The sequence below is a fragment of the Nymphaea colorata genome, chromosome 13, assembly GCF_008831285.2.
Source record: "Nymphaea colorata isolate Beijing-Zhang1983 chromosome 13, ASM883128v2, whole genome shotgun sequence".
NCBI lineage: Eukaryota > Viridiplantae > Streptophyta > Magnoliopsida > Nymphaeales > Nymphaeaceae > Nymphaea > Nymphaea colorata.
Window position 1 is genome coordinate 13,185,514 of NC_045150.1, and position 27,490 is coordinate 13,213,003.

A 27,490-nucleotide genomic window follows, 5' to 3' on the forward strand; every position below is an offset into this window, starting at 1 on the left:
ATTTGGGTGCACTAGGGTCGAACCTACTTGGATTAAGTGGGTTTGACCAGCCTAGTTATTGCTTTTCGAAAATTGAAAATTCTTTAAAGAGGACCTAGTTAAAGAAGAGAGAGATGCATAAATGTTTCTCTTTTCCTAGGTTTTTAGTTATAATATCATTCATTTCTCCTTGAAAATGATTTTTTTCATTTAATTGGAAGAAAACATTTATTTATTTATTTATTTAAATGGGGGTGTGACCCGGGGGGGCTCTTGACCACACAGGCTAGGTGGGCCCGCAAGTGGGTCCCACGTAGCATTCTAGATTGAATTAGATCCAATTCTTGGATCTAACTCAAAATTTCAATTTTGCAATTGGATTTGGATTTCAAATGACATCTATAATTGGATTTGGATGTCAAATGACATCTGTAATTGGATTTGGATGTCAAATGACATCTGTAATTGGATTTGGATGTCAAATCTTAATTTGAACATAGTTTGGACTCGTAATCTTGCATTGAGATTCGTGTCAGGGTAAAATTTGTGATTCGAATCTAAATTGCGTTTAGGTTCGAAATTGGCTTTCAATTGCAAAATTTCACAATTCTTTTATGAAATTTTCACATTGCTTCAATGTTGATGTGGAAAAATTTGGGGGTGTTAACTCTTTGCTGTTAAGCAAGTTGAAGAATTGCTTAATAGCAAAGATTTACGCACCAAATTTTTGCAAATTGAAATTGACAAATCCATTTTTCAAGTGATGTTGAACCATCCTCACTCTAGGGGAAATGATAGGCGCAGACCTGAAATAAGAAAATTTTCCTCTATCTCACTGGAGACTTTGTAGAGGAATTAATGTTGTTGAAAAAATTTGCAATTGTGAAAGTTTTTGCATTTGATGCTTGGAGAACTTAGCTCTTGATACCTTCTAGACCATTGGCAAGTGTTTTTTTCTCTCCTTTTACTTAGTTTTTCACATACTCGCTTTTGCTTTTGAATTTTAATTTTCTTTTTGAGCCACCCTTCACTCTTGGGAGAAATTCCTCACCACCCCAAAAGCTACTACAGAGTTCCACCGCTTTGGTGGTTTTGTGTAGTTTGCTTTGTGCAATATCAAGTCTATCGGGCTTTCTTCTGAACCCTTGTACCCAGCAGTCGTCTACCTTGGACCCAACATAATGTCTTGGAGCTCCAAGAAACAATGCACTATAACGGTCCAGTTTAGAAACAAAGTACATATCCATTGCCAATTCTTCTGTTGAACTGGTTAGATTCAATATTTCTTAAATGAACTCGATATCCAAATAAACTCAGTTCTTATGTTAAGGTGAGATAATTTTTGCCCATATTCAAAAGAAGTAAGCACATGGAACTTGATGTTCATTATGTTTAGAGAGATAGGATAACTACAAATCAACTTCAAGTTTGGCATTTATCCTCACCTCAACAGCTTCTGATGTACTTACCAAATCACTTTCAAGAGGGCCCACTTGAAGTGTTGAAATCCAACTCAACGTCCTTAAGGTTGTGTTTGTTTCACCATAGATTTAAGATTTGTGGTGATCTGAGATTCATAGGATCTCAAATCCATGAATTTAAGATTGGATCTCCCCCTCCATCTGATTTTAAATCCATGGTTTTTTAAACATGTAGCATCCTTTGAAGTTCATGCCGAAGATGTTCCAAAACACATCTTTTCATGCAGCCTTGAATTTAAGATTATGAGGCTATAGGGGAGAGGATGCACAAATAATATTTGATGTAAGAAAAAAAAATTCAAGATATGTGGCAGTTTAGGCTGCCTAAAGAAAAGGAAAGTAATAGCTGTAGGTCGCAAAATAGAACAAGTTGTAAGGAGAGAAATCAACAGCAAATCAAAGAAAATGAAAAATGAAGACCAAAATAGGCAAGCACTAATAAAAATTATCAATACCAAATCTAGTGGTGTGCAGGTGGTACCATATTCAAATGTTTGTATTGGATTGAGCCCTCCTTCCATAAAACTGACATATATTTTTATATAAGGCAGCCGTCCACTATGTATAATAATGGATAGATGACATCGGGAGAGTAAGAAGAAGCCTGTGATTTTTTCACCGAACCTCTCATATCATTCCTCTTTTCTTTCTTGGATGCTTTCTTTTACGATGTCTTTTGTAGCTCTCAGGGGATTATTTACTAAAGCACATTTTTATGATTTTTTTTTTGTTTGTTTTTGTTTCTGAGCTATGTTGTCTGCATATTTAAATCGATACATCTGGAGACATCAAGTGAGATGGATGACCCTTATTTGATAGTCCTTTTTTTCCCTTTCTAATATGCTTTTTTTATAAAGAAATTTAAATTTTGTTTTCCGATGACCGGGTTCTCATGGGGTTTTCAATTAATTTCGGGTTTTTTGTTCTGCCTGTCAAAGAGCCCTCTGCATTTTGGACCAAACATAATCTCCAAATTCTGCAGACCCTTTTGAAGAACAGGATTCATATTGATGTCAGGAATAAGTGTTTTCTTCAATGTTGTAGAAGAAACGTCGGTTTAGATTTCTAACATTTTCACTGAAGACAAGATAAGAAAGCAAAAAGATGGTCCCGCATTTGGTCCAACAATAACTAATACATGAGAGCAAAATTTATATGCCTTATTGTTATTGTATATAATAAACTAAAAATGAGCTTTGGGGATTCATGCCAAAGGTGGTTTCACTAAACATTTTTTTTAAAAAAGGCTAAAAATGAATGGTATTAGCGACAGTTTACATTGTTAAAGTAAGAAAAGGGCAGCCTTTTATGACATTCATGCTGTATTTTATACACAAGCCCTTATGAGAGATGTGCAAGCAATAGAGAGTCACACACGATCTTGACACTACTTTAATTTTTGCGGAACTAAAGGGGGCTGGTAGGGGCCATGCCCTGGTCTTCCCTTCATTTTTTTAAAATCATAAGTAATTTTTAAATTTTGTTTATTTCACCGACATAAAAATTTGGAAAATTTATATTTTGGTTCATATTAAAATTTTGAAGTCATAGTTTGACTTCTCTAATGAAAGAAATCTATGTGTCTGTGCCGATAAAATGTTTTTTTTTTGTTTCTGTTGAATGCGGAGTTTTGATTTATATGGGTACATGTCTAGCTGATTTATGTAGGCACGCACACAAACGCTTACAGACAAAAACAAGCTAACAAAAAGAATGATCAGTTTCTGTTAAATGTTAAAGTATCAAGAAAAACAGAAAAAAAAAGCTCAGAAGGTTGATACTACAGGAAAGTTTGTGGTGATAGTGGCAGAGCTGAAAAACTTTGGATTGAAGATCTAATTCAAAAGCTCTCATACTTTTACGGCACCAATACATATGGACAACAAAATAATTGAAACATTAATATTAAATGAAGAAAATTTGAGTGGCTGGGTAGGCAACTAGCAACACCAGCCCTCATGTTGTGCTGCTATGATCTGTGGCAGTGCAGAGTTTTCGCTCTTGTGGTTGTTGTGGCTTCTGGTTTTCATGCAGAATAGAATTCTCCCTCTTTTCTCTCTCTCCCTCTCCCTCTCTGTGTATTGGTCGAAGTTATTAGGAGGTATCTTGTTGCTTTAATAAGGCTGACACCTTTCTTTCTTGCCTTTAAGGCAAAAAATGCACTCGATTATGTAACTCTAGGATCTCTTTTCATGCTAATGTGATGATCTATAGAATACTACCACTTGGTTCGTCGTGTTAATGTGCGGTGATGATCTTAAAAGTATTGTGACTCAGTTTGGTGCTTCTATGGAGAGAAGAGGACTTTTGCTTGCCTTCACACTATGTAACATAAACAGGAGGGTTGTTGCGCAGTGGAATTGGAGTTCGGTAGGGGTTAGGGTTGGGAAGGAGCCAATGCATGAGAGGGAAGAGAGAGAGAAGGCGAGAATGGTCTTATCGGCAGAGGAAGGAGAGAGATGAAAAGCGACGTGCCAACAAACCCTCGCCGATGAACCTCCTTACCATGTACTCCGCGTGGGCACCCATGCGGTATATGGTAAGGAGGTTCATCAGCGAGGGTTTGTTGGCACTGCCCCCTTCATCTCTCTCCTTCCTTTGCCGATCAGACCGTTCTCTCCTTCTCTCTCTCTTCCTTCTCATGCATTGGCTCCTTCCCAACCCTAACCCTAGCCCCTACCTGAACTCCAATTCCACTGCGCAACAACCCTCTTGTTTATGTTACATAGTGCATAGTGTGAATCCACATACATACATATTTTCGACCCTAACTGGTGATTGACCATTAGTGTGAATCTACATATGTGTTGGCCTATGAGATATCTAGTCTTGAATAGTTTTAATTGTTGAAGGACAAATTCTCAAACATTTATGGTCACAGCGACTCCATACTTTGTGGGTTGCTTCTTTAAGTTGGAAAAAATTTGGAGTTTCAATAAGTTGCCTAATAGTTAGAGTTGGTTTCCTCTTGTCATTGAATATATATATATATATATATATATATATATATTATATATATATTATAATATTTTTATATGTGTATTAGGATACTTAAAAAAAATAATTCTAAAAAAATATATGGATATATGATAATGTCTCTAATTGTTTACAATCTCATGTGCGTGGTGTTGTCTTAAAAGTATCCTCTCATGTTGTATCCCGTTGTAGATTGGTATTCAAATTAAATTGTCACATCTACTATGTCCTTAAATATCAACATTTGGCATCTTTTATAGATAGAATAATCTTCTAAAATCTCACATTCTCCTAGAAATAATCATATTGTAGAAGCAATATTTTCTCTTTGCCATTATATAATTTTATTGAAAAATATGTCAAAAAAAAAGAAGGATATCTTCATCCCAAAGTTGTTTCATCAACATGCGGCTCCTTGTTCCACTTTTTGTTTTCTTTTAATTTTTCCTCTTTTTGCGAGAAGGCTCAGCTACCTTCTCCCACACGGAGCAGAGGCAGCCGATTCTACAACTGTTATTTGATTTTCCACAGTGACAAAAATAAAAAAAAGATATATTCATCTAATTGCTAGCATTTTTAGCAAAAAGAATTGCTAATGATTTATTAGCCAAGCATGTAGCCCGTATGTGGCTAAAAACATCTGGGTTTGCCTCTTTGTGAGGTCATTCAAAAATATCTAAGCAGACTTCATCATGGAATAAGAAGAGAATATACATATAAGTTTCAAATGCTTATATGATTGCTAGTATTATTATCAAGAGAATTGTTGTTGATTTTTATGTAAAGCTTGTGGTTCACATGAGACTAAGTTTTAACATGTTACGATGGAAATACTTGTGCATGAAGAAAACCTCGTAACAAATGTGAAATATATTGAATATTTGAAAGGTTGTGATGAAAAACAATTGAAAGGAAAACTTCGCTACAAACTTTGAACAAAATTCAAGTTGCGATGGACAAACCAATATGGAAAGCTGCGTAACTAAAGATCAAGGAAACCCACAAATAGTGGAAACAATCTCACAGTTTCATGACCAGTGGAAGTTGTTGGATAGTGGCCTTGAGCCCCATATTTACATTCTGTAACTGCAAGAGGGCCCACTTGCAGTTATTAGATTAAATATGAAAACTAACCAAATCTCTCAGTCGTAACCATTGCTGGGCGGAAAACCCTTTGAGGCGGTCTCATTGTTTCTTTGGGAACATTCTAATCTATTGTCCAATTGGACTCAATGGAAGGACCTATCGAGGAGAAGGGCGTCTGATCTCCTTGTTGTGGTGTCGATGGAACTGAGGCATCCTCGAAAGACTTCCCAAGGAGACGATGTGCAGAAATATGATGTTTTCTTAAGTTTTAAGAGGTCCCACACTTGCAAGGGATTCATTGCCCATCTTTATGATGCCTTGGTAACGAGGGGCATCTCTACTTTCATAGATAACGTTGACCTCTGAGGCCCCCTTTTGATGCCTTATCCGTACTTGTTTTTGAGGGTCGAGAGGCCAGGTAGCTATTCAAGATGAGAGCCATCAAAATCATTAGGAATAGGAAATTCAGTGGAAGAAAAGGAAGGGAGGGTAACTCGATAAATGGCTTCTGAGATAGATAAATGCAATGGTTGCCATTTTCCATCAACAAAATGGTAAGGAAGGACCCTGACTTCAAGGAAAGGAACTGATTGAATGGAAATGGAAGGCCCACCCTATAGAATGAATAAGGAGAGGCCTCTTGATGACGAGCCACTCTGAGAACTCCATATTTCTTCCAGAGAATCTCCTACTTGTTGCTAAAAAGCCTTTGACTTAGGATTAGTCAGTTCTATTTCTCGATGGGGCTTGAACGATTTGTCTGACCAATGATCTTCTTGAATTGAGAGCTTGCATGGTGGACAAAGCTTTTGCCAATGATTTAATGTAGGTTTTACAGTCAGATCTCACAATGGGCTAAAGGCAGTGTTGTTATGGTGTCTGATTCATATAGACACATTTTTCCTCAATGCAGATTTAGTGCTCGGCACACCCCAACATTCTAAACAATCATGGAGTCATGTTAAATTGATATTTATGTCCTTGTTGAAATGGTAAAAAATGAAAAGAGAGGGCCAACTTTTTCACATTGAATTAAATTGATCACCTTTAATTGCTGTGCGTAGGTGGGTTTGTGTATAGACTTGTTATGTAAGGAAGCATCGGAATAAATTTAGTAAGCAATCCATGTGTAAATGACACGAGGGATGCACCGGAAAATTAAGAATCTAATTAATTTTCTCAAAATGTTGTTTATGTTCTTAACTTTTTCATAAACCCATGCACTGCTTATTCAAGCTCTCTCTCTCTCTCTGTGTATATATATATATATATATAGAGAGAGAGAGAGAGAGAGAGAGAGAGAGAGAGAAGCATGTGCTAGACAAGTTGGTGTTGGATAATTCAATCATGGAATTAAGAAAAAGATGGAGAAAAATGCATATTGAATTTTGCTCAACCATTTGTCTAGACAGATCAATGGCTATGATTGTTTGAGATGTATCTCACATCTAACTTTTGCACCTACTCTGTCTCTACTTGTGATATTAATTCTGATTTGGGTTGGTTTATCCCTTGTGGATTGTAATAAAGCTGGAAATACTCTCTTTCTCTCTCCCTTATGATGTTGTTCTTTCCTTGCTAAATTATTTCAATATTTAGCTTCATTCAAATGGGTCTTGTATGGATGAAGCTTTCTTTCACTAATTATTGGTGGCTTATTAATTCATTGTAGGGACGAAGCAGATCTTAAAGCTCGCATTTTGAAAAGGATTATGCAGGAAGTGAACCCTAAATACCGGTTCATCTGCGACTATCCTACAGATCTTGATTCTTGCGTAAATGAGGTGATCAAACAGTTGGATGGGAAAGTTAGAATGGTTGGCATATGTAGGATGGGTGGCATCGGGAAGACAACCCTTGCCAAAGCAGTCTACAACAGATTATTAAAGCAACACAATGTCCTCAAGAACTGTTCCAGCTTCGAGAACTGCAGCTTCCTTGCAAATGTTCGCGAAGTATCGAAGCAGTACAATGGAATCGTTGGCTTGCAAAAGCAGCTGCTTCGTGATGTCTTTCGAAGAGAAGTGATAATAAACACAAAGGACGATATCATCACCAAGATCAGAAAAAAATTCAAAACATGAAAGTTCTTGTAGTTCTCGATGATGGTGATGAGTCAGCATCGTCAGGTTGGTTTAGAGGCCAAAGCATAATCATTGTCACTTCTAGAGATGAAAGCATCTTTAATGCACGACAGAAGGTCATATATAAGGTTCCGGAATTGGATCCTACCCAATCGCTTGAACTTTTCAGTCAGCATGCGTTTGAGCAACCCAAACCAAAATCAGAGTCGAAGAAAGTTGTGTCAATTGCTGGTGGGATACCTCTGTGCCTCCTAGTATGTGGGAGACTCTTCTCTGACTTTGAATCCATTGAAGAATGGAAGTCGAATCTGGAGCAACTTCTAATCTTATAATTATGTTGCCTTTGCTTTCTGAAAATTATCCTCTCAAAACTTGATTTTAGAAGGCTCAAACCTCCAACTTCTAATTTTACTTTTTCTTGAGCATAACCATGTGGAACTGAAAAATTGTAGACTCCAATAGCTGATCTCCTATTTCTTATGATAGTTTGCATAAAGCTCTAAATCTAAATTGTGTCTTCTTTTGGTGGAAAGCTTTTGCAGAAATAATACGACATCACTTGCAGTGCTTCCACGTTTTCATTTTATCAAGGAGCTCATTTTTTTTCTTTCTTTCTGGTGATCTTTCCTATCCCAGGGAACAGATGAGGTTGAAGCCATTATTTTCCACCGTGACTGCAGCATAATATTCCACCTTTGAACACGATGTCTTTTAGAAACATGGATGAGCTGAGAATACTTGATACAAGCTTCGTCAGGATGGAGGGCTTGTATCAGGATCTACCTAAATCGTTGAAGTTCCTGAGGTGGTGGCAGTGTCGATTGAAATCATTGCCGATCATCGACTTTGATGTTATGAACATTGTAGTGCTCGACCTGACAGGGATAATCATAGAGGAGTTTCTACGTCCAAGCGTGACTAGCATGTGGCCTTTTCGTTGCTTTCACCCCCAGGATGCGAACTACTCGCGGACGTTCAGCCATTTGAAAGTCCTTTTTCTCATGTATTGCAAGAACCTCAAGAGCACCCCCGATTTTAGGCTGATTCCAAATGCAACCAAATTGGTATTTGAAGGGTGCACCAAGTTGGGTCGAGTCCATGAATCGATTGGCGATCTCCACAAGAAGTTGGTGTGCTTGAACTTGGGACTCTCGTTCTCTAAAGAAAATACCTAATAGCATCTGTCGCCTAAGTTCTTTGGAGAAGGTCATCCTTGGGTCACTACGGGAACTCCCAGAAGAGATTGGCAGGTTGACGTCTTTAAAGGTGCTCCAATTAGCCGAAGGGCATATGCAAAAGATTCCGGAGTCTGTTGGCCGGTTGACAAACCTGCAGGAGCTGAAAGAGATCCTTTGCGCGGATTTGAAGACCATCCCAGACATTTCAAATTTGCAAGCCCTGCGGCGTTTACGTCTGAGCAATTGCTACCGGCTGATGGATGTTCCTGGCCTTAGCAAACTGAGATGCCTAGAGTCCCTGAAACTGGATGCCTGTGAAGCACTAGACATGAATGACATGATCAAGGTAACTTCTTTACACATATATATATCAGTATCGTTTTCATATACTTCTAGTCGGCCTGCATTCTGTTTTATCGTTCACAATAAAGTAGAGTGAAAAGTTCTGATCTTATTTTAAATGTGCACGTAAACAGGAGGCCAAGAGGCCAAGTTCGAACATTGCAGAGCTGTCAGCCTTTCTGGACAGCCGATTGATTATTCCCACTCCAATGTGCGCCGTCCAGGCAGCACTGGAGTTGTTGTTGAGGGCCGCGTGCCATCTGAATCGAGCAATCTTTCAGGAAGCAATATTGATTCTTCTCGAGTTTGATGGGATGCCTCGAGTTCTCCTCCTCCTCCCCCTCCTTGAATGCCCTTTGGGTCGAACCAGCTCGAAAAGCAGAACTGTTCTTCTATAAAACTGTCTGCTGGCGCTTCTGCTGTCTGCGCCTCGTGTGCCTTGAAGAACCAGTAGGGTGTTTTCACAGTTGGCCGGTGAACTTGTGGCTTGACAACGACGACGGAAGGGATTGGTGGCCCTTCTTTTTCGCGCTGACGGTCCACCTTAATTTGTTTGTTCAAATGAGAGTTCCACCGGTTCTTTATATCATTGGCCGTCCTTCCCAGTTCCCAGCATCCTCCCGGAAATCAGTGACCATCTTATTCATCACATGCACGTCAATTATTAGAAAGTAATTAATATATATAAAAAAAATATGTTCTTACTTTTCAATGAATAAGGAACAATAAGTTAGGGTGTGTTTAGATGACATCCTCATCTAACCCAATTTTGTAAAACTTGGTTTTATGAAAATTAAGTTTTTTTTAATGAGTTTTTAAAACTTGGTTGGTTTGTTTAAGTGACACACTCAAAACCTGGTTGGTTTTGAAGTGTCACCCAAATACCTCCAAAGGGTATGTTTCGATGACAACCTCGTCGTTTTGTGAAGGCTTTAATCTATTAAAACCAAATTTTTAATGAATTTTGAGAACTTGATTTGTTTATTTGGGCAGCATACTTAAAACCTGGTTTTTTAGAATAACCTCAAGAGGTTATGTTTTGTATTTCCTTTCACAAAACCTGGTTTTGTCTAAATGTGGTCGAATAATAGAAAATAAGCGAACTCAGTTCAATATAAGCTAGATTGGTGCTTCATAAATATATGTAAATTCAAGACCCTAGCTAGTTGTGACCATTCTGTGTTTCTCTATCATTCATAAAAAATCTCAAATAAAACGTTTAAATAAGGAAGACAATGACACCATATTCTGTCATGCGATGATTAAGACCAGATTGAATTGTGTGGAGGCAATAAACATGGGTAAAGGCATTTTTGAAATTTTTTATAAAAGAAGTTGATATTTTAGACATTTTCACCTTTTAAATCCTTTTTTACCCTTTCAAAATTTTCTTTTATTATTTTAATAGATGTATTTTGGTCATTTCGACCCTTGTGCACCAAATTTCCGTGCAAGCTCCAGTGCATGTAAACTTATTATTATTATTATTGTTTATGATGTATCGGCCAAATGCGTTGTGCGGTGAGAATTCCGATACGAGCAACATTGGACTCAATTGATTCATTTGTCTTTTCCCTTGCCAAGCTTTTCTTTTGGAGTGGGAACCACTTTCTCTACCTTCTTTCTTTTTTTCTTTCACTCTTTATATAAGATTGCCCATGTTGATTCTCTTTTTCCCTTTTGCAATACTCACTCAAAGAAAAAGCAAAATGTAAGATGAAATTTTCACTATATAAGTTGAAATAATATTATTGATGAAAAGAGAAACAATATTGATAATCTTTGAAGGGGCAGAAAGTGATGAGGCATGATAGGAGTCAAGTGGTTCTTTATTATCCTGAGAGGCATGATAGTTCTACGATAATCTTTGAAGGGGCAGAAAGTGGTGAGGCACAGACTGAACCGGAAGAGGTGATATGGATCGACCTCAGGTTCCGCAGTGAAGCTTTCATCTCTCTGAAGTTGGAGGATGATAAAGGGAAAGGAGTCATGGTAAGAGATGGGAAGGGGTACCCTTACCGAAGGATCGACGTCACCTTCCAAGGTACCCGTTTCCGTATAGTCTTGTACAAGTGACTACCGTTTGGTATGGATGGGGCAGACGCATGTCTTAAGGTATATAACCAAACTAAATCTGAATTCAAAAAGTACCTTAGGCAAATAACAATTTTTGTTTTTTCAGTTAATTTGGAATCGAGCTATGGCCTAGGCTGGGACCCCTCCATCAGCCTCTAATATTACATATGTCACCTGTATCCGTGGCAACTTTTGATGACTGGTTTGCTGTTTGATGAAGTGGGTGTAAATTAAGAACAATATGTGTCTCAATATCAGCCTTATTTTTCTTGTTGAATTCAATCAATAAATATTTTAAAATATTTATAAAACAAATATCGGACGTGAAGCATGGATCGGTCACCTGATATGCATCGACTTATATTGGCTCGTGTAAACCACTTTAAGGAAAAAGTTTTAAACAATATTTGTATTAAATATTGTTATGTATTTAAAAAAAAACTTTTTATTTACTATTAAAATTAATAATTCAACTATTTAGGTTAGCTGTTAAAATTAGAAAACTTAAAACATGTTGAATCATACAAAGTATACAATATATCTATCCAAAACCAAAAAAAAGAAAATTAAAGGATAAATGACAAAACAGCATAAAACTATTAGAAACGTATCAATATTTCCTAATACTTATATTAATTATTACTAGTGAGTTTTAACCGTACCAAATATCAGTGGTTTAAATCTTTAAAGTAATAGGTTTGTAAACGTTGATGATTTGAACTATCTTTCAAACGGTGCACTATGTGATATAGAAAGTATTAATGTCAAGATAGAAAAACTCTTTAAAAATGGTGGACTAGGCAGTGGTTTTGAAAAAAAAAAGATGTGCTGGAGGTATGGTTGGGCATTGGGTCGGCTGGCCCAGCTCGGTAAGAAGTCAGACTCAAACTGGACCGCAAGTTGTGCCCACAGCCTGGCTTTGAACTCCGTCCATTCCAGCTCAATTAAAATAAAAAATAATATAATATATAAATATAATTAATTATAATAAAATATAATATTTAAAAATAAAATAAGGTATCGTCGAGTACCGGGAAGCCAGCCCAATGCTGCTTGAGGTTACCCAACTCATGAGTGACAGGAGTGGTGCTTTTCCTACATCAATGCCTAGGAACAAACACATATCTTGAACTCTTGAATTCCATTCTCTACCTCCGTAGGATAGAAGAGAGTATAATTAATTCCATTCTCCACTAGCCCGACTACCTATGGTGCACCTCTTAATACTATCAGACCTAAGGCTTGAGTTAATTTAGTTTAGATTATTACAGAAGGAAACCAAATCATAGTTACAAATAACGTTTCGAACGACTAGGTTTTTCTTGGGTATAATACGGTGCGTTTGAAAAAAAAAAAGAGAAAAATACAGAAAATTTTTAAAAATTTAAAAAAACTAAAAATACAAAAATAAAAAAAGTGAAAATCTAATAACACAAACATCACAAGGTAAGTAGATTTGCAACAAATTAAAATAAAAAATAAAAAAACTGTTTGGCATTAAAAAAACTGAAAAAATAAAAAAGCGAAAAAACCATTTTTAACATTTTTTTTTCAAAAAACACATTTTTTAAAGGTTTAAATGGTCATTTAATTTTCTCACATTTTTTTCAAAAAAATGCATTTTCTGTAACTATGGGACTGGTCACCCTCAACTTTCACTTAGATGCAATTCCCAAAAGGTTCAGAGCTAAGCTTGAAGTGTAAGGCACCACCACTACATAACTTATGATCTGTCCCTCCCATTCATTCCCCTTAGACCCAAGGTTTTGAATAGAAGAAACTGAGATCGCGACCTCTGGTAGATCTTTAAATCAACGAATACCTTGATAGGTCGCGACACAGCCTTAGACCTTGGGGGCAGGGGAGTTTCGGCTTTCACATGGACAGTGAAACGAAATAGTACTTCTCCGCTCACTCTGATGCAAACAAGCTCGTTCGTTCTCTCCCAAGTCTCCAGCAAAGTGGCTCGGGGCCTCTACATCTTTTGCTTTTGGACTTACATTTCCATTTGTTTTGGACCTACTTGGACTCAATGGATGTGCCTATCCAAGAACTTGTTCTTCGAAAGAAAGGCTCTTGAATATGGGATCTATGGAAACTTTGCAGCAGATTTTTTGAATTTCGACATGGTTGATCTTCAATTCTACCTTGGATATGGAGAGGTTTGGCTCAGATCTGATATTCGCAACCAAGCTGCATCAAAATCCAGCCATGCAGTTTGGCGTCACTGGATCTAGATCTTAGCCTGCCAACTCTCATGTTTAGATAGATCTAGAAATTCTACTTCAATTCATTTGATAAATGACTGTCATTGTTATGATATCCGTTTTACATCCAGATCTAACCATATCCAGTGAGATCCCGTTGGACACAAATTTCTTGACCAAATTAGATTTGGTCCATTTGGGGATCCAGATTTTCACTATATGAACCAGATTCAGGTTTAGAAACAGGCTTCCTGAGTCCATGATAATCCGGTCCGGGTGGGCATTATTCAGACTCTTGTTGCATTTTCTGAAACCAAACCATGTCCATGTACACTAATATCCTCGATTTACATGTGAAATATGGTAAACATTTCAGATCTTTGAGTCATGATCCGGCTTTGGTACAAATTGTATAGAAACCTTGACCCAGTTGGTGATCGTGTGACCTCATTTTCTTTACCAGTCCATTCATTGACATCCTTGCTGGCTATAAGAAATTGGGCAGTCCCAGAGGTTTAGATAATCAGATCCGTGATCCAATTCCATATATCTATGACGGTTCATGGGAACTGCTCTCTTATGCATCACCATGTATAGCATTTGAACTTCAAATTTGCGTGAAATAAAATGTTTCCCTTTGTTCGACTTTGTCTCTTTCAAAGTGCTCAAGCATCAATTTTTAAAGATTTGGGTCATAAGGCTCGGCATTAGTGGATCCGACTCAAACCCGTTTTCATATAATCAGATCCTTATTTCGAATTCCAATGTTCATTGCTAAAACCTATCGCAAAAGGTGTATTTCAAAATGGTATATCATTGGCCCTAGTTTTTAACCACGGAATGCATTTTTACCAATGGAAATTCTTTAAAAAAAAAAAAAAACTCATATGGCAACAGATATTGGCTGCCTGACTTCAAATTCACTATATTTCTTTTATATATATATAGATATGTGTATATATATATATATATATATATTTGTGTAATCTTCCATTTCACACAACACATCTTTGATCATTAGTGAAGACACTGATTATAATTAACGATGTCAGTGGACCACATTTACCATGCATCACAAATTTGGATCCCAAGTGAAAATATATGACTCTACATTCGATGATCCGTCTGATTGTGCATTCCTAGCTGGATCTCAGATCTGACTGGAAAGCGAAACTGAATGTAAGCAAATATCAGATTTTTACTCCACCCAAACTTTATTTTGGACTCATAATCCAAACATAAATCCTGTGCCTACATGCAAGTACTAACTTTATTTCATTTGGGGGCTGTTTGGATTCATAGAACCACGCAACGTAGTGTTCCATGAATCTGCTTCCAATTTTTAGGGGAGATAAGTATGAATATGATATCGGTGCCAAATGGTTCGTTACATTAAATGTGCTCGCAGCAACTATGAGAGATTGATTCCCGTTTTAGTAGATTTTTTGTTTTTAATTTTTTTCAAATTCTATTTCTTGACAGAGTCCACTTTTTATTGGCAACTTATTGGGATCACTGTCAATTTCTGTCCAATAATGGAATGTTGTTGAAACATTGGATTCCTGCTCCATGATAAAGATTTTTCACTCCTTATATAGGCAACCTTAAGATATTTCTTCTTACTTTTAACAAACTAAATTATGTGTCCCTTTGGTGATACAAATTCAAATGCCAGGGGTGCATGCTTAAGTACACAAATCAACGTAAATTTTAGACTTCAAATACACACATAATCCCACTTCACTGTCAATGCTTTCTCTGATCCACTGTCACAGAAAACGCGTCTTATTGAAAAAAGACGCGTATAATACAACAAAACATAGTCAGAGGTATAATACCTATACAAAACGCGTCTTTTTAGATAAACATTAAAAGTAAAAAACGTGAAAAAACACATAATATACCCATAGTGTTTTTTTATTTTTTTATAATTTTTAGGATTTATTAAATGTTCTAAACTTTTAAAAATTTGCTGAGATTTTTCCATTTTATTCCGAAATATACAACTGGACCCAACATAATGTCTTGGAGCTCCAAGAAACAATGCAATATAACCGATCCAGTTTAGAAAGAGAGTACATATCCATTGCCAATTCTGCTGTTGAACTGGTCAGCTTCAATATTTGTTAAACGAACTCGATATCCAGATAAACTCACTTCTTATGCTAAGGTGAGATAATTTTTTCCCATATTCCAATATTTCACAAAAGAAGTAAGCACACGGAACTTGATGTTCATTGTGTTTAGAGAGATAGGATGACTACAAAACAACTTCTAGTTTGGCAGTTATCCTCACCTCAACAGCTTCTGATGTACATACCAATCACTTTCAATCTTTTGCTTTGAAGTGTTGAAATCCAACTCAACGTCCTTAAGGTTGCGTTTGTTTCACCGCAGATTTATGATTTGTGGTGATATGAGATTCATAGGATCTCAAATCCATGAATTTAAGATTGGATCTCCCCCTCCATCTGATTTTAAATCCATGGTTTTTTAACATGTAGCATCCATTTGAAGTTCATGCTGAAGATATTCCAAAACACATCTTTTCATGCAGCCTTGAATTTAAGATTATGAGGCTATACGGGAGAGAATGCACAAATAATATTTGATGAAAGAAAAAAAAAATTCAAGATATGTGGCAGTCTAGGCTGCCTAAAGAAAAGGAAAGTAACAACTGTAGGTCTCAAAGCAGGACAAGTTGTAAGAATAGAAATCAATATCAAATCAAAGAAAATGAAAAATTAAGACCAAAATAGGCAAGCACTAATAAAAATTATCAATACAAAATCTAGTGGTGTGCAGGTGCTACCATATTCAAATGTTTGTAAAGGGGTTGAGCCCTCCTTCCATAAAACTGACATATATTTTATATAAGGCCACCTTCCACTGTGTATAAATAATGTGATAGATGACTTCCATAAAACTGACATAAAACCTCTCTATATCATTTCTCTTTTCTTTCTTGGTGTGCTTTCTTTTACGATGTCTTTTGTAGCTCTCAGGGGATTATTTACTAAAGGACTTTTTTATGATTTTTTGTTTGTTTGTTTTTGTTCCTGAGCTACGTTGTCTGGATATTTAAATCGATACATCTGGAGACATCAAGTGAGATGGATGACCCTTATTTGATAGTCCATTTTTTCCCTTTCTAATATGCTTTTTTTGTTTAAAGAAATTTAAATTTTGTTTTTCGTTGACCGTGCTCTCACGGGGTTTTTGATTAATTTCGGGGTTTTTTGTTCTGCATGTCAAGGAGCCCTTTGCATTTTGGACCAAACAAAATCTCCAAATTCTGCAGACCCTTTTCAAGAGCAGGATTCATATTGATGTCAAGAATAAGTGTTTTCTTCAATGTTGTAGAAGAAACGTCCGTTTAGATTTCTAACATTTTCACTGAAGACAAAGACAAGGCGGCAAAAAGATGGTCCCGCTTTTGGTCCAACAATAACTAATACATGAGAGCAAAATTTATATGCCTTATTATAATTCTATATAATAAACTAAAAATGAGCTTTGGGGTTTCTTGCCAAAGGTGGTTTCACTAAACATTTTTTTTTTAAAGACTAAAAATGAATGGTATTAGCGACAGTTTAATTGTTAAAGTAAGAAAAGGGCAGCCTTATATGGCATTCATGTTGTATTTCATACACAAGCCCTTATGAGAGATGTACATGCAATAGGGAGTCACACACACTCTTGACACTACTTTAATTTTTGTGGAACTAAAAGAGGCTGGTAGGGGCCATGCCCTGGTCTTCCCTTCATTTTTTTTAAATCATAAGTAATTTTTAAAATTTTTTGATTTCACCTATATAAAAATTTGGAAAATTTATATTTTGGTTCCTATTAAAATTTTGAAATCATAGTTTGACATCTCTAATGAAAGAAATCTATGTGTGTGAGTGTGCCGATAAAATGTTCTTTTTTTTTTCTGTTGAATGCCGAGTTTTGATTTATATGGGTACATGTCTAGCTGATTTATGTAGGCACGCACACACACACTCACACACAAAAACAAGCTAACAAAAAGAATTGATCAGTTTCTGTTAAATGTTAAAATATCAAGAAAATACAGAAAAAAAAATGCTGAGAAGGTTGATACTACTGGAAAGATTGTGGTGATAGTGACAGAGCTGGAAAACTTTGGATTGGAGATCTAATTCAAAAGCTCTAATACTTTTACGGGCATCAATACATATAAATAAGAAAATAATTAAAAGTACTAATATTAAAATAAAGAAAATTTGAGTGCCTGGGTAGGCAACTACCAACACCATCCCGTATGTTGTGCTGCTATGATCTGTGGCAGTGCAGAGGTTTTGCTCTTGTGGTTGTTGTGGCTTCTGGTTTTCATCCAGAATAGACTCTGTGTGTGTGTGTGTATATTGGTCGAAGTTATTAGAAGATATCTTGTTGCTTTAATAAGGTCGACACCTTGCTTTCTTGCCCTTGAGGCAAAAAATGCACTCGATTGTTAAACTCTAGGATCTCTTTTCATGCTAATGTGATGATCTGTAGAATACTGCCACTTGTTCATCGTGTTAATGTGCGGTAATGATCTCAATAGTATTGTGACTCAGTTTCGTGCTTGTATGGAGAGAAGAGAACTTTTGCTTGCCTTCACACTATGTAACATAAACAGAATAGTATTGTGACTCAGTTTGGTGCTTGTATGGAGAGAAGAGAACTTTTGCTTGCCTTCACACTATGTAACATAAATAGGAGGGTTGTTGTGCAGTGGAATTGGAGTTCAGGGAGGGTTTAGGGTTGGGAAGGAACTAAGAGGGAAGAGAGAGAGAGAAGGAGAGAACGGTCTGATCGGCAGAGGTAGGAGAGAAACAGAGACTGAGCATTTTCTGACATCGAGCGCACCTTTCATTGTATCGCTTTATAAATCTACATCAATCTTGGCAACCTTCAAACCAAGGTTGATGTGATAACAAGGCTATCCATCCTTTGTGGAATCCCCAAAATTTTCATCAATGGATAAATAATCCAAACCCTGTCATTTCCTACCGAGTTTTCCATGGCCTTAACTCTCATAAGGCATCTCATCTTATAACAGCAAATTATAGTCTTTCAAGCACTAAAACATGTAAAAGAAAATACATATACCTAAGTGCCATTATCATAGGTGAACTTGAGGAGAAGGAGTACGCGGTTGCCCTTGGAGTTTGGGTGACAGAAAAGCAGATTTCCCTTTCCTCCCTGTGCGGATAAAGCAGCCAAGTGAATGCCGCCGTCACCACGGAAAATAACCGCGACCACCATCCCCGTTTCCCCGCCGCGGCCTCCATTGCCTCCATGGCCAATTTACCTAATGAAAAACTAACAAAGTTGGCTATACAGTAGAATGCCAGAGAGAAAAATAAAAAAACACAAGTAAACGAGTACCTGCAGAACGAGGAGCTGAATGGAGAAACTCCGCAGCTCCATTCTCCGTATGAAAAAGAGGGAACTGACTCCCACTTTACCTTCAGTGCTCAATTGACTCACACATTACCTTCCGTGCGGACAGGGAAGTAACCTTGGTTTTCTACACATTCATGTTCTATATGTTCCAGGAGTTGAGAAGAACCAGTACTCAGTTCTTGACGGTGAGTACTGCTGTCTGCACGCAAGATGCCGTGCCCGCACGGAAGGTAATGTGTGAGTCAGTTGAGCACTGAAGGTAAAGTGGGAGTGATTGCCTCTCTTTTATACGAAGAATGGAGCTGTGGAGTTTCTCCATTTGGCTCCTCGTTCTGCAGGTACTCGTTCACTTGTGTTTTTTTTTCTCTCTGGCATTCTACTATATAGCCAACTTTGTTAGTTTTTAATTAGGTAAAGTTGGCCATGGAGGCAATGGAGCCACGGCGGAGGAATGGGGATGGTGGTCACGGTTATTTCCATGGTGACGGCGGCATTCACTTGGCTGCTTTATCCGCATAGGGAGGAAAGGGAAATCTGCTTTTCTGTCACCCAAACTTCGAGGGCAACGGCGTACACCTTCTCTGTCAAGTTCACCTATGATAATGGCACTTAGGTATATGTATTTTCTTTTGCATGTTTTAGTGTTTGAAAAACCAAAATTTGCTGTTATAAGATGAGATGCCTTATGAGAGTTAAGGCCATGGAAAAACTCGGTAGGAAATGACAGGGTTTGGATTATTTGTCAAATGATGAAATTTTTGGGGATTCCACAAAGGATGGATAGCCTTGGTTATCACATCAACGTTGGTTTGAAGGCTGCCAAGATTGATGTAGATTTATAAAGTGATACAATGAAAGGTGCGCTCGATGTCAGAAAATGCTAAAAAAAAAGAAGGATATCTTAACCCCAAAGTTGTTTCATCAACAAGCGGCCTCCTCGGCTACCTTCGACCACATGGAGTAGAGGCAGCCGTTTCTGCAACTTTTATCTGATTTTCCACAGTGACAAAAATGAAAAAAAAAGATATATTCATATAATTGCTAGCATTTTAACAAAAAGGATTCCTAATGATTTATTAGCCAAACATTTAGTCTGTATGAGGCTAAGAACATCCTGGTTTGCCTCTTTGTGAGGTGGTTGAAAAATATCTAGGCTGACTTCATCATTAAATAAGAAGAGAATATACATGCACGTTTTAAATGCATATATGTTTGCTAGTATTATTATCAAAAGGATTCTTGTTGATTTTTATGTAAAGCTTGTGGTTCACATGAGACTAAGTTTCAACATGTTACGATGGAAATACTTGAGCACGAAGAAAACCTCATAACTAATGTGAAATATATTGAATATTTGAAATGTTGTGATAAAAAACAATTGAAAGGAAAACCTCGCTACAAAATTTGAACAAAATTCAAGTTACGATGGACAAACCAATATAGAAAACAGTGGAAACAATCTCACAGTTTCATGACCAAGTGGGAGATGTTGGATAGTGGCCTTAAGCCCCATATTTACATTTTGTAACTGCAAGAGGACCCACTTGCAATTATGAGATTAAATATGAAAACTGACCAAATCTCTCCAGCCGTAACAGTTGCTAGGCAGAAAACCCTAGGAGGCGGTCTCATTGTTTCCTTGGGAACATTCTAATCTATTGGCCAATTGGATGCAATGGAAGGAGCTACCAAGGAGAAGGGCATCTGTCTCATAGTTGTGGTATCGATGGAACTGAGGCATCCTTGCAAACTTCCCAACGAGATGATGTTCAGAAATATGATGTTTTCTTAATTTTTAAGAGGACCTGACACCCGCAAGGCATTCATTGCCCATCTTTATGACGCCTTGGTAACGAGGGGCATCTCTACTTTCATGGATAACATGAATTTGGAGAAGGGTGAGAAGGTGAATAACTTGTCTGGGTACATAGAAAGGTTGTATATTTGAAACATGTTGACATCATTGCTTGCTCTCTCATGTTACAATCATCTTCCCACTGAGCCCCCCTTTCCATGCCTTATCCGTACTTGTGTTTGAGGGTCGAGAGGCCCGGTAGCTATTCAAGATGAGAGCCATCAAAATCATTAGGAATAGGAAATTCAGTGGAAGAAAAGGAAGGGTGGGTCAACTCGATAAACCGCTTATGAGATAGATAAATGCAATGGATGCCATTTTCCATCAACAAAATGGTAAGGAAAGGCCCTGACTTCAAGGAAAGGATTTGATTGAAATGAAATGGCAGGCCTGCCCTATAGAATGAATAAGGAGAGGCCTCTCGATGATCGAGCCACTTTGAGAACCGTATTTCTTCCAGAGAATCTCCTAATTGTTGCAAAGCAATCTTTGACTTAGGAAGTTCTAGTTTTCGATGGGACTTGAACGATTTGTCATACCAATGACCTTCTTGAATTGAGAGCTTGCATGGTGGACAAAGCTTTTGCCAATGATTTAATGTAGTTTTTACGGCCAGATCTCACAATGGGCAAAAGGCAATGTTGTTATGGTGTTTGATTCATATAAACACATTTTTCCTCAACACAGATTTAGTGCTCGGCACACCCCAAGATTCTAAACAATCACGGAGTCATGTTAAAATGATATTCATGTCCTTGTTGAAATGGTAAAAAATGAAAAAAGACGGCCAAAATATCTAAAAATATTCACCGCTTGCAAAAGTTACAAAAGAAATCCTTCACTAACTTGTTAAAGTATATAAATGCTCCCTGGTCGCCCGTTTGTTCTCTCGCTTTCTCTCCATCCCTCATCTTGTCACTGTCACTCGTTCTCGTTCTCTCTCTATTCTTCACTGATATTTGGTACAGTTAAAACTCATTACGTATAATTAATAGAAGCATTAGGAAATGTTGATATGTTTCTAATAGTTTTATGTTTTGTTATTTATCCTTTAATTTTTTGTTTTAGATAGATATATTGTATACTTTCTATGATTCAACATGTTTTAAGTTCTCTAATTTTAACAACTTGCATATATAATAGTTAATTTATTAATTTTAATAGCAAATATACAGTTTTTTTAAAAATACGTAACAATATTTAATACAAATATTGTTTAAAACTTTTTCCTTCAAGTGGTTTGCACAAGCCAATATAAGTCGATGCGTATGAGGTGACCGATCCACACTTAAAGTCCTTATTTCTTTTATAAATATTAAAAATATTAATTGAATAATACATGAAAAATAAGGCTGAATATTGTCCTTAATTTACACTCCTACCCCCATCAACAGCAAACCAGTCAAAGGTTGCCCTTGATACACTCGACATATGTATATAACCAAATTCAAACCGCATGGATCTCACGATCGTCGCCTATACAAGACAATATAGAAATGGGTACCTTGGAAGTTGCTTTCCGCCTCGAACGTGACGTCGATCCTTCCGTACCCCTTTCCATCTCTTACCATGACTCCTTTCCCTTTATCATCCTCCAACTTCCGAGGGATGAAAGCTCCAATATCGGTGAGAAATCTGACATCAACGATCCGTATTACCTCTTTCACTTCTGTCAGTCTGTGTGTGTGTGCCTTATCACTTTCAGCCCGTTCAAAGATTATCGTAGAATTATCATGCCTCTCGCCCTTAACCTGGGTTACTCTATAATACCATGGCACGCGACCCAAGCGGCTTAGAACAAAAATTTGAGTGTTGCCTCGGTAAGGATCGTTGGGGAGAGCAAAAGATACCGTCACCGACCATGTCCATAGTCCCGTATGGATTTGGAGCAGGAAGAATTAATCGGCTGTCCAGGAACGCTGAGATTTTTGCAATGTTCGAACTTGAACTCCTGGTACGTGCACATTTGAAATAAGATTAGATACATGCACATTTAATATAATATATATTATTAATTTGATATGAGCAGATATAGACGCTAATCAGCAGCCAAGGTACATGTACACAATCGAAGCAAACTGACCTACAAAGCAGTTTAAGCGGTTGGGCCTAGAGATGAAAACTTGTTTAGGACAATTAATAAATATAGCAGCGGAGCTATTGCCTGGCTTATACGGGCCAGACAGGCTGATAAGCTGGTCGTCGATCTTGGTCTAACAGACATGTAAAGCAAAATTACTTTTTTGCTTTGATCACACTTTGATTATTTATTTTGTTCTTATAATTGTAATACAATTTAATAGTTATGATGTCAAAAGTTTCTTAACCTCGCTCTTAATCTTGGTTGCCCTACTTAGTCAATAGGCAGTGGGCCAACTTCAGTCAAGAAACCAACTCCACCCCATCAAACAGCCAGCAAATGAGGCGCGCAGGCATACCATATGAAAAGTCACATGAACAATGCACCCGAGTGAACACTCATATTTCTCGGCTTTGCTAGGTAGTTAATATGATGACCCCAGAGAAAAAGATTTTTACTTTTTACTCTACTTTATTGTGACCGATAAAACAGAATGCAGGCCGACAAGAAGTACATGAAAATGATACCCATATATAAATGTGTAAAGAAGTTACCTTCATCATGTCATTCAAGTCCCTTAGTGCATCACAGCCGTCGAGTTGCAGGGACTCTAAGCATCTCAATTTGCTAAGGCCAGGAACATCCATCAGCTGGCGGGATCCGCTCAGACCTAAATATCGCAGAGCTTGCAAATTTGGAATGTCTGGGATGGTCTTCAAATGCACGCATGCCATGACTTCTAGCTCTTGCAGGTTTGTCAACAGGCCAACAGACTGTGGAAGTCTTTGCATATACCCTTGGCCTAATTGGAACACCTTTAAAGACATCAACCTGCCAATCTCCTCTGGGAGTTCCCCTAGTGACCAACACCCGCTCAGGATGAGCTTCTCCAAAGAACTTAGCCGATAGATGCTATCAGGTATTTTCTTTAGAGAATGGCAGTCTCCCAAGTTCAAGCGCACCAACCTTCGGAGATCGCCGATCGATTCGTGGACTTGACCCAGCTTGGCGCACCCTTCAAATACCAATTTGGTTGCGTTTGGAATCAGCCTAAAATCGGGGGTGCTCTTGAGGTTCTTGCAATTCTTGAGAATAAGGACTTTCAATTGGTGAACGCCTGCGAGTAGTTCCCCTCCTGGGGGTGGAAGTAACGAAAAGGCCACAAGTGAGTCACACTTGGACCTAGAAACTCCTCTATGATGCTCTCTGTCAGGTCCAGAATTTCAATGTTCATAAGTCAAAATCGATCGGCAATGATTTCAATGGACACTGCCACCACTTTAGGAACTTCAACGATTTTGGTAGATCCTGATACAAGCCCTCCATCCTGATGAAGCTTGTATCAAGTATTCTCAGCTCATCCATGTTTCTGAAAGACATCGTGTTCAAAGGTGGAATAGGCTGCCCGTCATGACGGTGAAAAATAATGGCTTCAACCTTGTCTGTTCCATGGGATAGAAAAGATCACCAGAAAGAAAAGAAAAATGAGCTCTTTGATAAAATGAAAACGTCCAAGCACGGCAAGTGATGTATGATTTCTGTTAAGCTTTCAGCCACAAGAAGACGCAATTTAGATTTAGAGCTTTATGCAAACTATCGTAAGGAATAGGAGATCAGCTATCGGAGTACAATTTTTCAGCTCTGCATGGTTATGCTCAAGAAAAAGTAAAATTATAAGTTGGAGGTTTGAGCCTTCCAGTATCAAGTTTTGAGAGGACAATTTTCAGAAAGCTAAGACAACATGATTATAAGGTTGAGGAGGATGACACCCTTTTTTTCCTACCATGCTCTCTGCATTTTCTTCTATACTCTCTACCCCTTGCGGTTGGTTCATCATCCAACTTGCAACAACTTAATAATAAAGTAACTGACATCCATCTTACTTGATGGTTTAGTTGGTCTTAGTCCTAATTTTTCTCTTGGTCAAGTCATTTCACTTGAAACAGGCTAGAAACACCACAGCTTCTAGATTTGCTATTTTATTCTTCAGTTTTGTTGTCATAATCCTTGCCTGAATAAGTAGGATTTTTATATTTAACTTCCTCTTGTTTAGGAATACTGGTGCAAACGATTGCATCCCAAAATAATATGTTTATGAAAGGGTGTATACAGACAGCCACCATTATGTACTTCCTTAAAAGTGTTTCACGCTAGAAAACCATAAAAAGCTTCTGCAGGAAGCAGCTGATTTCCATTGGCAAGAAGACAAAGTATGATCTTGCAGACTTCTTACCAAACAGACGTCAGGTTATTATCTGTAGAATAGGTGGAGCCTTTTGTTGTTTGAATACTCTGAATCAAACATTTGTATGTTTGATATCGCCACACCTTTCGGTTTAGAAACCACAATGTTTGAATTGTGGAGATGTGGAATAGCAACCACACGAACAATGAATAACAAAATTATGCTCCTTAAAACAGAATAACAGAATTTTAGCCAGTTAATAGTAGGCTAGTAGCCAGAGTCCACCATCATGTCAAGTTGGCACTGCTGATCAACTAAGTTCCATTTGTCCACCATACGTGCGACTTCCAAGCACGAGCATTCGTCATAAAGAAAGACAAAAAGAAGAGTGAATGAAGAACGTGTAGAAAGCTCATACTTACGTTTCTTCTGTGTAGCATTTGTAATGTTTTATTATTTTCCCAAAACCTGCTTGGTACCAGATTTTGCTTTTAGAAATATTTCTTCCCATATCTCGTATTTTATCATGCATTTCAAATGTGCCATGTTCGTCATTTATGCTGATTAGAAATTTACGCTGCAGCTCTGCAATTGCATTAGTTGGGTCAAGTTCGGAACCTTCCCACATGAGCATTGCGTATTCTTTCTTCACTTTCCATGCCATTTTCTTCAATTCCCATGGCTTGAGCACCAACCCTGTATCCAACCAAATGTCCCAACCAATAAGAAAACATGCTATATCCAAGAATATGGGTTGTTTTTTTTCATCAAGGCTGTCATAGCTTATTTTTAACCTAACATGGACGTCTTTATGTTGATCCCGTTTTACTTGCTCCAGCTTTGACTCCCATTCTTCAATGGATTCAATGTCAGAGAAGAGGCTCCCAAATACTTGGAGGCACAGAGGTATCCCACCAGCAATTGACACAACTTTCTCCGACAATTCACCTCTCCAACCTGATTTTGGCTCGGGTTGCTCAAACGCATGCTGACAGAAGTGACAATGATTATGCTTTCACCACTGAACCAACCTGACCGGCCGCCGACCAGCACATCGAGCTGGTCTTTATGATCAACATCGTCGAGAACTACAAGCACTTTCATGCCTCCAATTCGTTCTCTGATCATGGTGATGCCCTCGTCCTTGTTGTTTATTCTGACATCTCTTCCTAGTAGCAAGACAAGGATTTCATTTCCATTATGCTGCTTTGATACTTCGCGGACATTTGCAAGGAAGCTGCACTTCTCAAAGCTGGAACAGTTCTCTCGAACATTGTGCTGCTTTAATAATCTGTTGTAGACTGCTTTGGCAAGGGTTGTCTTCCCTATGCCGCCCATTCCACATATCCCAACCATTCTAACTTCCCTATCAAACCGTTTGATCACCTCATTTATGCGAGAATTAAGATCTGTAGGATAGTCGCCTATAAACAGGTATTTAGGGTTCACTTCCTGCAAAATCCTTTTCAAAATGCACTTTTTAAGATCTGCTTCGTCCCTACAACGAATTAATAAGCCACCAATAATTAATGAAAGAAAGCTTCATCCATACAAGTCAGATTTGAATTAAGCTAAATATTGAAATAATTTAGCAAGGAAAGAACAACATCATATATATATATATATATATATATATATATGAGAGAGAGAGAGAGGAAGAGTATTTCCAGCTTTATTACAATCCACAAGGGATAGATCAACCCAAATTAGAATTAATAAAAATATATATATATATATATATATATAATATATATATATATATATATATAAATATAAATATGAGAGAGAGAGAAAGAGAGAGAGGAAGAGTATTTCCAGCTTTATTACAATCCACAAGGGATAGGTCAACCCAAATTAGAATTAATATCACAAGTAGAGACAAAGTAGGTGCAAAAGTTGGATGTGAGATACATCTGAAACAATCGTAGCTATTAATCTTTTCTTGACAAATGGTTGAGCAAAATTCAAGAAGAAACAGTTAGAAAAAAATATGCATTTTGCTCCAACTTTTTCTTAATTCCATGATTGAATTATCCAGCACCAACGTGTGTGTGTGTTTGGGGTGAGAGACTCAGGAGAGAGCTTGAGTAAGTACTGCATGGGTCTATGAAAAAGTTAAGAACATAAACAACATTTTGTAAAAATTAACTAGATTCTTAATTTTCTGGTGCATCCCTCGTGTCATTTACACATGGATTGCTTATTAAAATTATTCGGGATGCTTTCTTGCATGACAAGTCCTATACACAAACCCACCTATACACAACGATCAATTTAATTCAATGTGAAAACCTAACAATTATATTTTAAGGATTTATCAAAAATTAAATATTTATTGTAACAGAAAACTAAGTTCTCAACATTCAACATAGTAATTACTTTAGTACACGAAGGGTTATTAAGACTGCACAACGAGTCGAGCCAACTCAAGCTCGCTCGATAAACTCAACTCGAAAATGAGTCGAGCCAACTCAAGCTCGCTCGATAAACTCAACTTGAACTCGACTTGTTTTTTAAACGAGTCAAGCTCGAGCTTAAGTATAAAC

At 37.5% G+C, this 27,490-nt stretch overlaps 1 protein-coding gene across 1 annotated transcript; it reads right to left on the bottom strand.

The window, feature by feature from the left end:
* Positions 1 to 22,531: 22,531 nt before the first annotated feature.
* Positions 22,532 to 26,300, bottom strand: LOC116266697 (disease resistance protein Roq1-like). Its single transcript, XM_031648009.1, has 4 exons — positions 25,774 to 26,300; positions 25,563 to 25,640; positions 23,314 to 23,965; positions 22,532 to 22,630 (listed from the first exon to the last, which is right to left on the bottom strand). Exons 1-4 carry the CDS (start codon positions 26,298 to 26,300, stop codon positions 22,532 to 22,534), a joined length of 1,356 nt encoding a protein of 451 aa, XP_031503869.1.
* Positions 26,301 to 27,490: the final 1,190 nt, after the last annotated feature.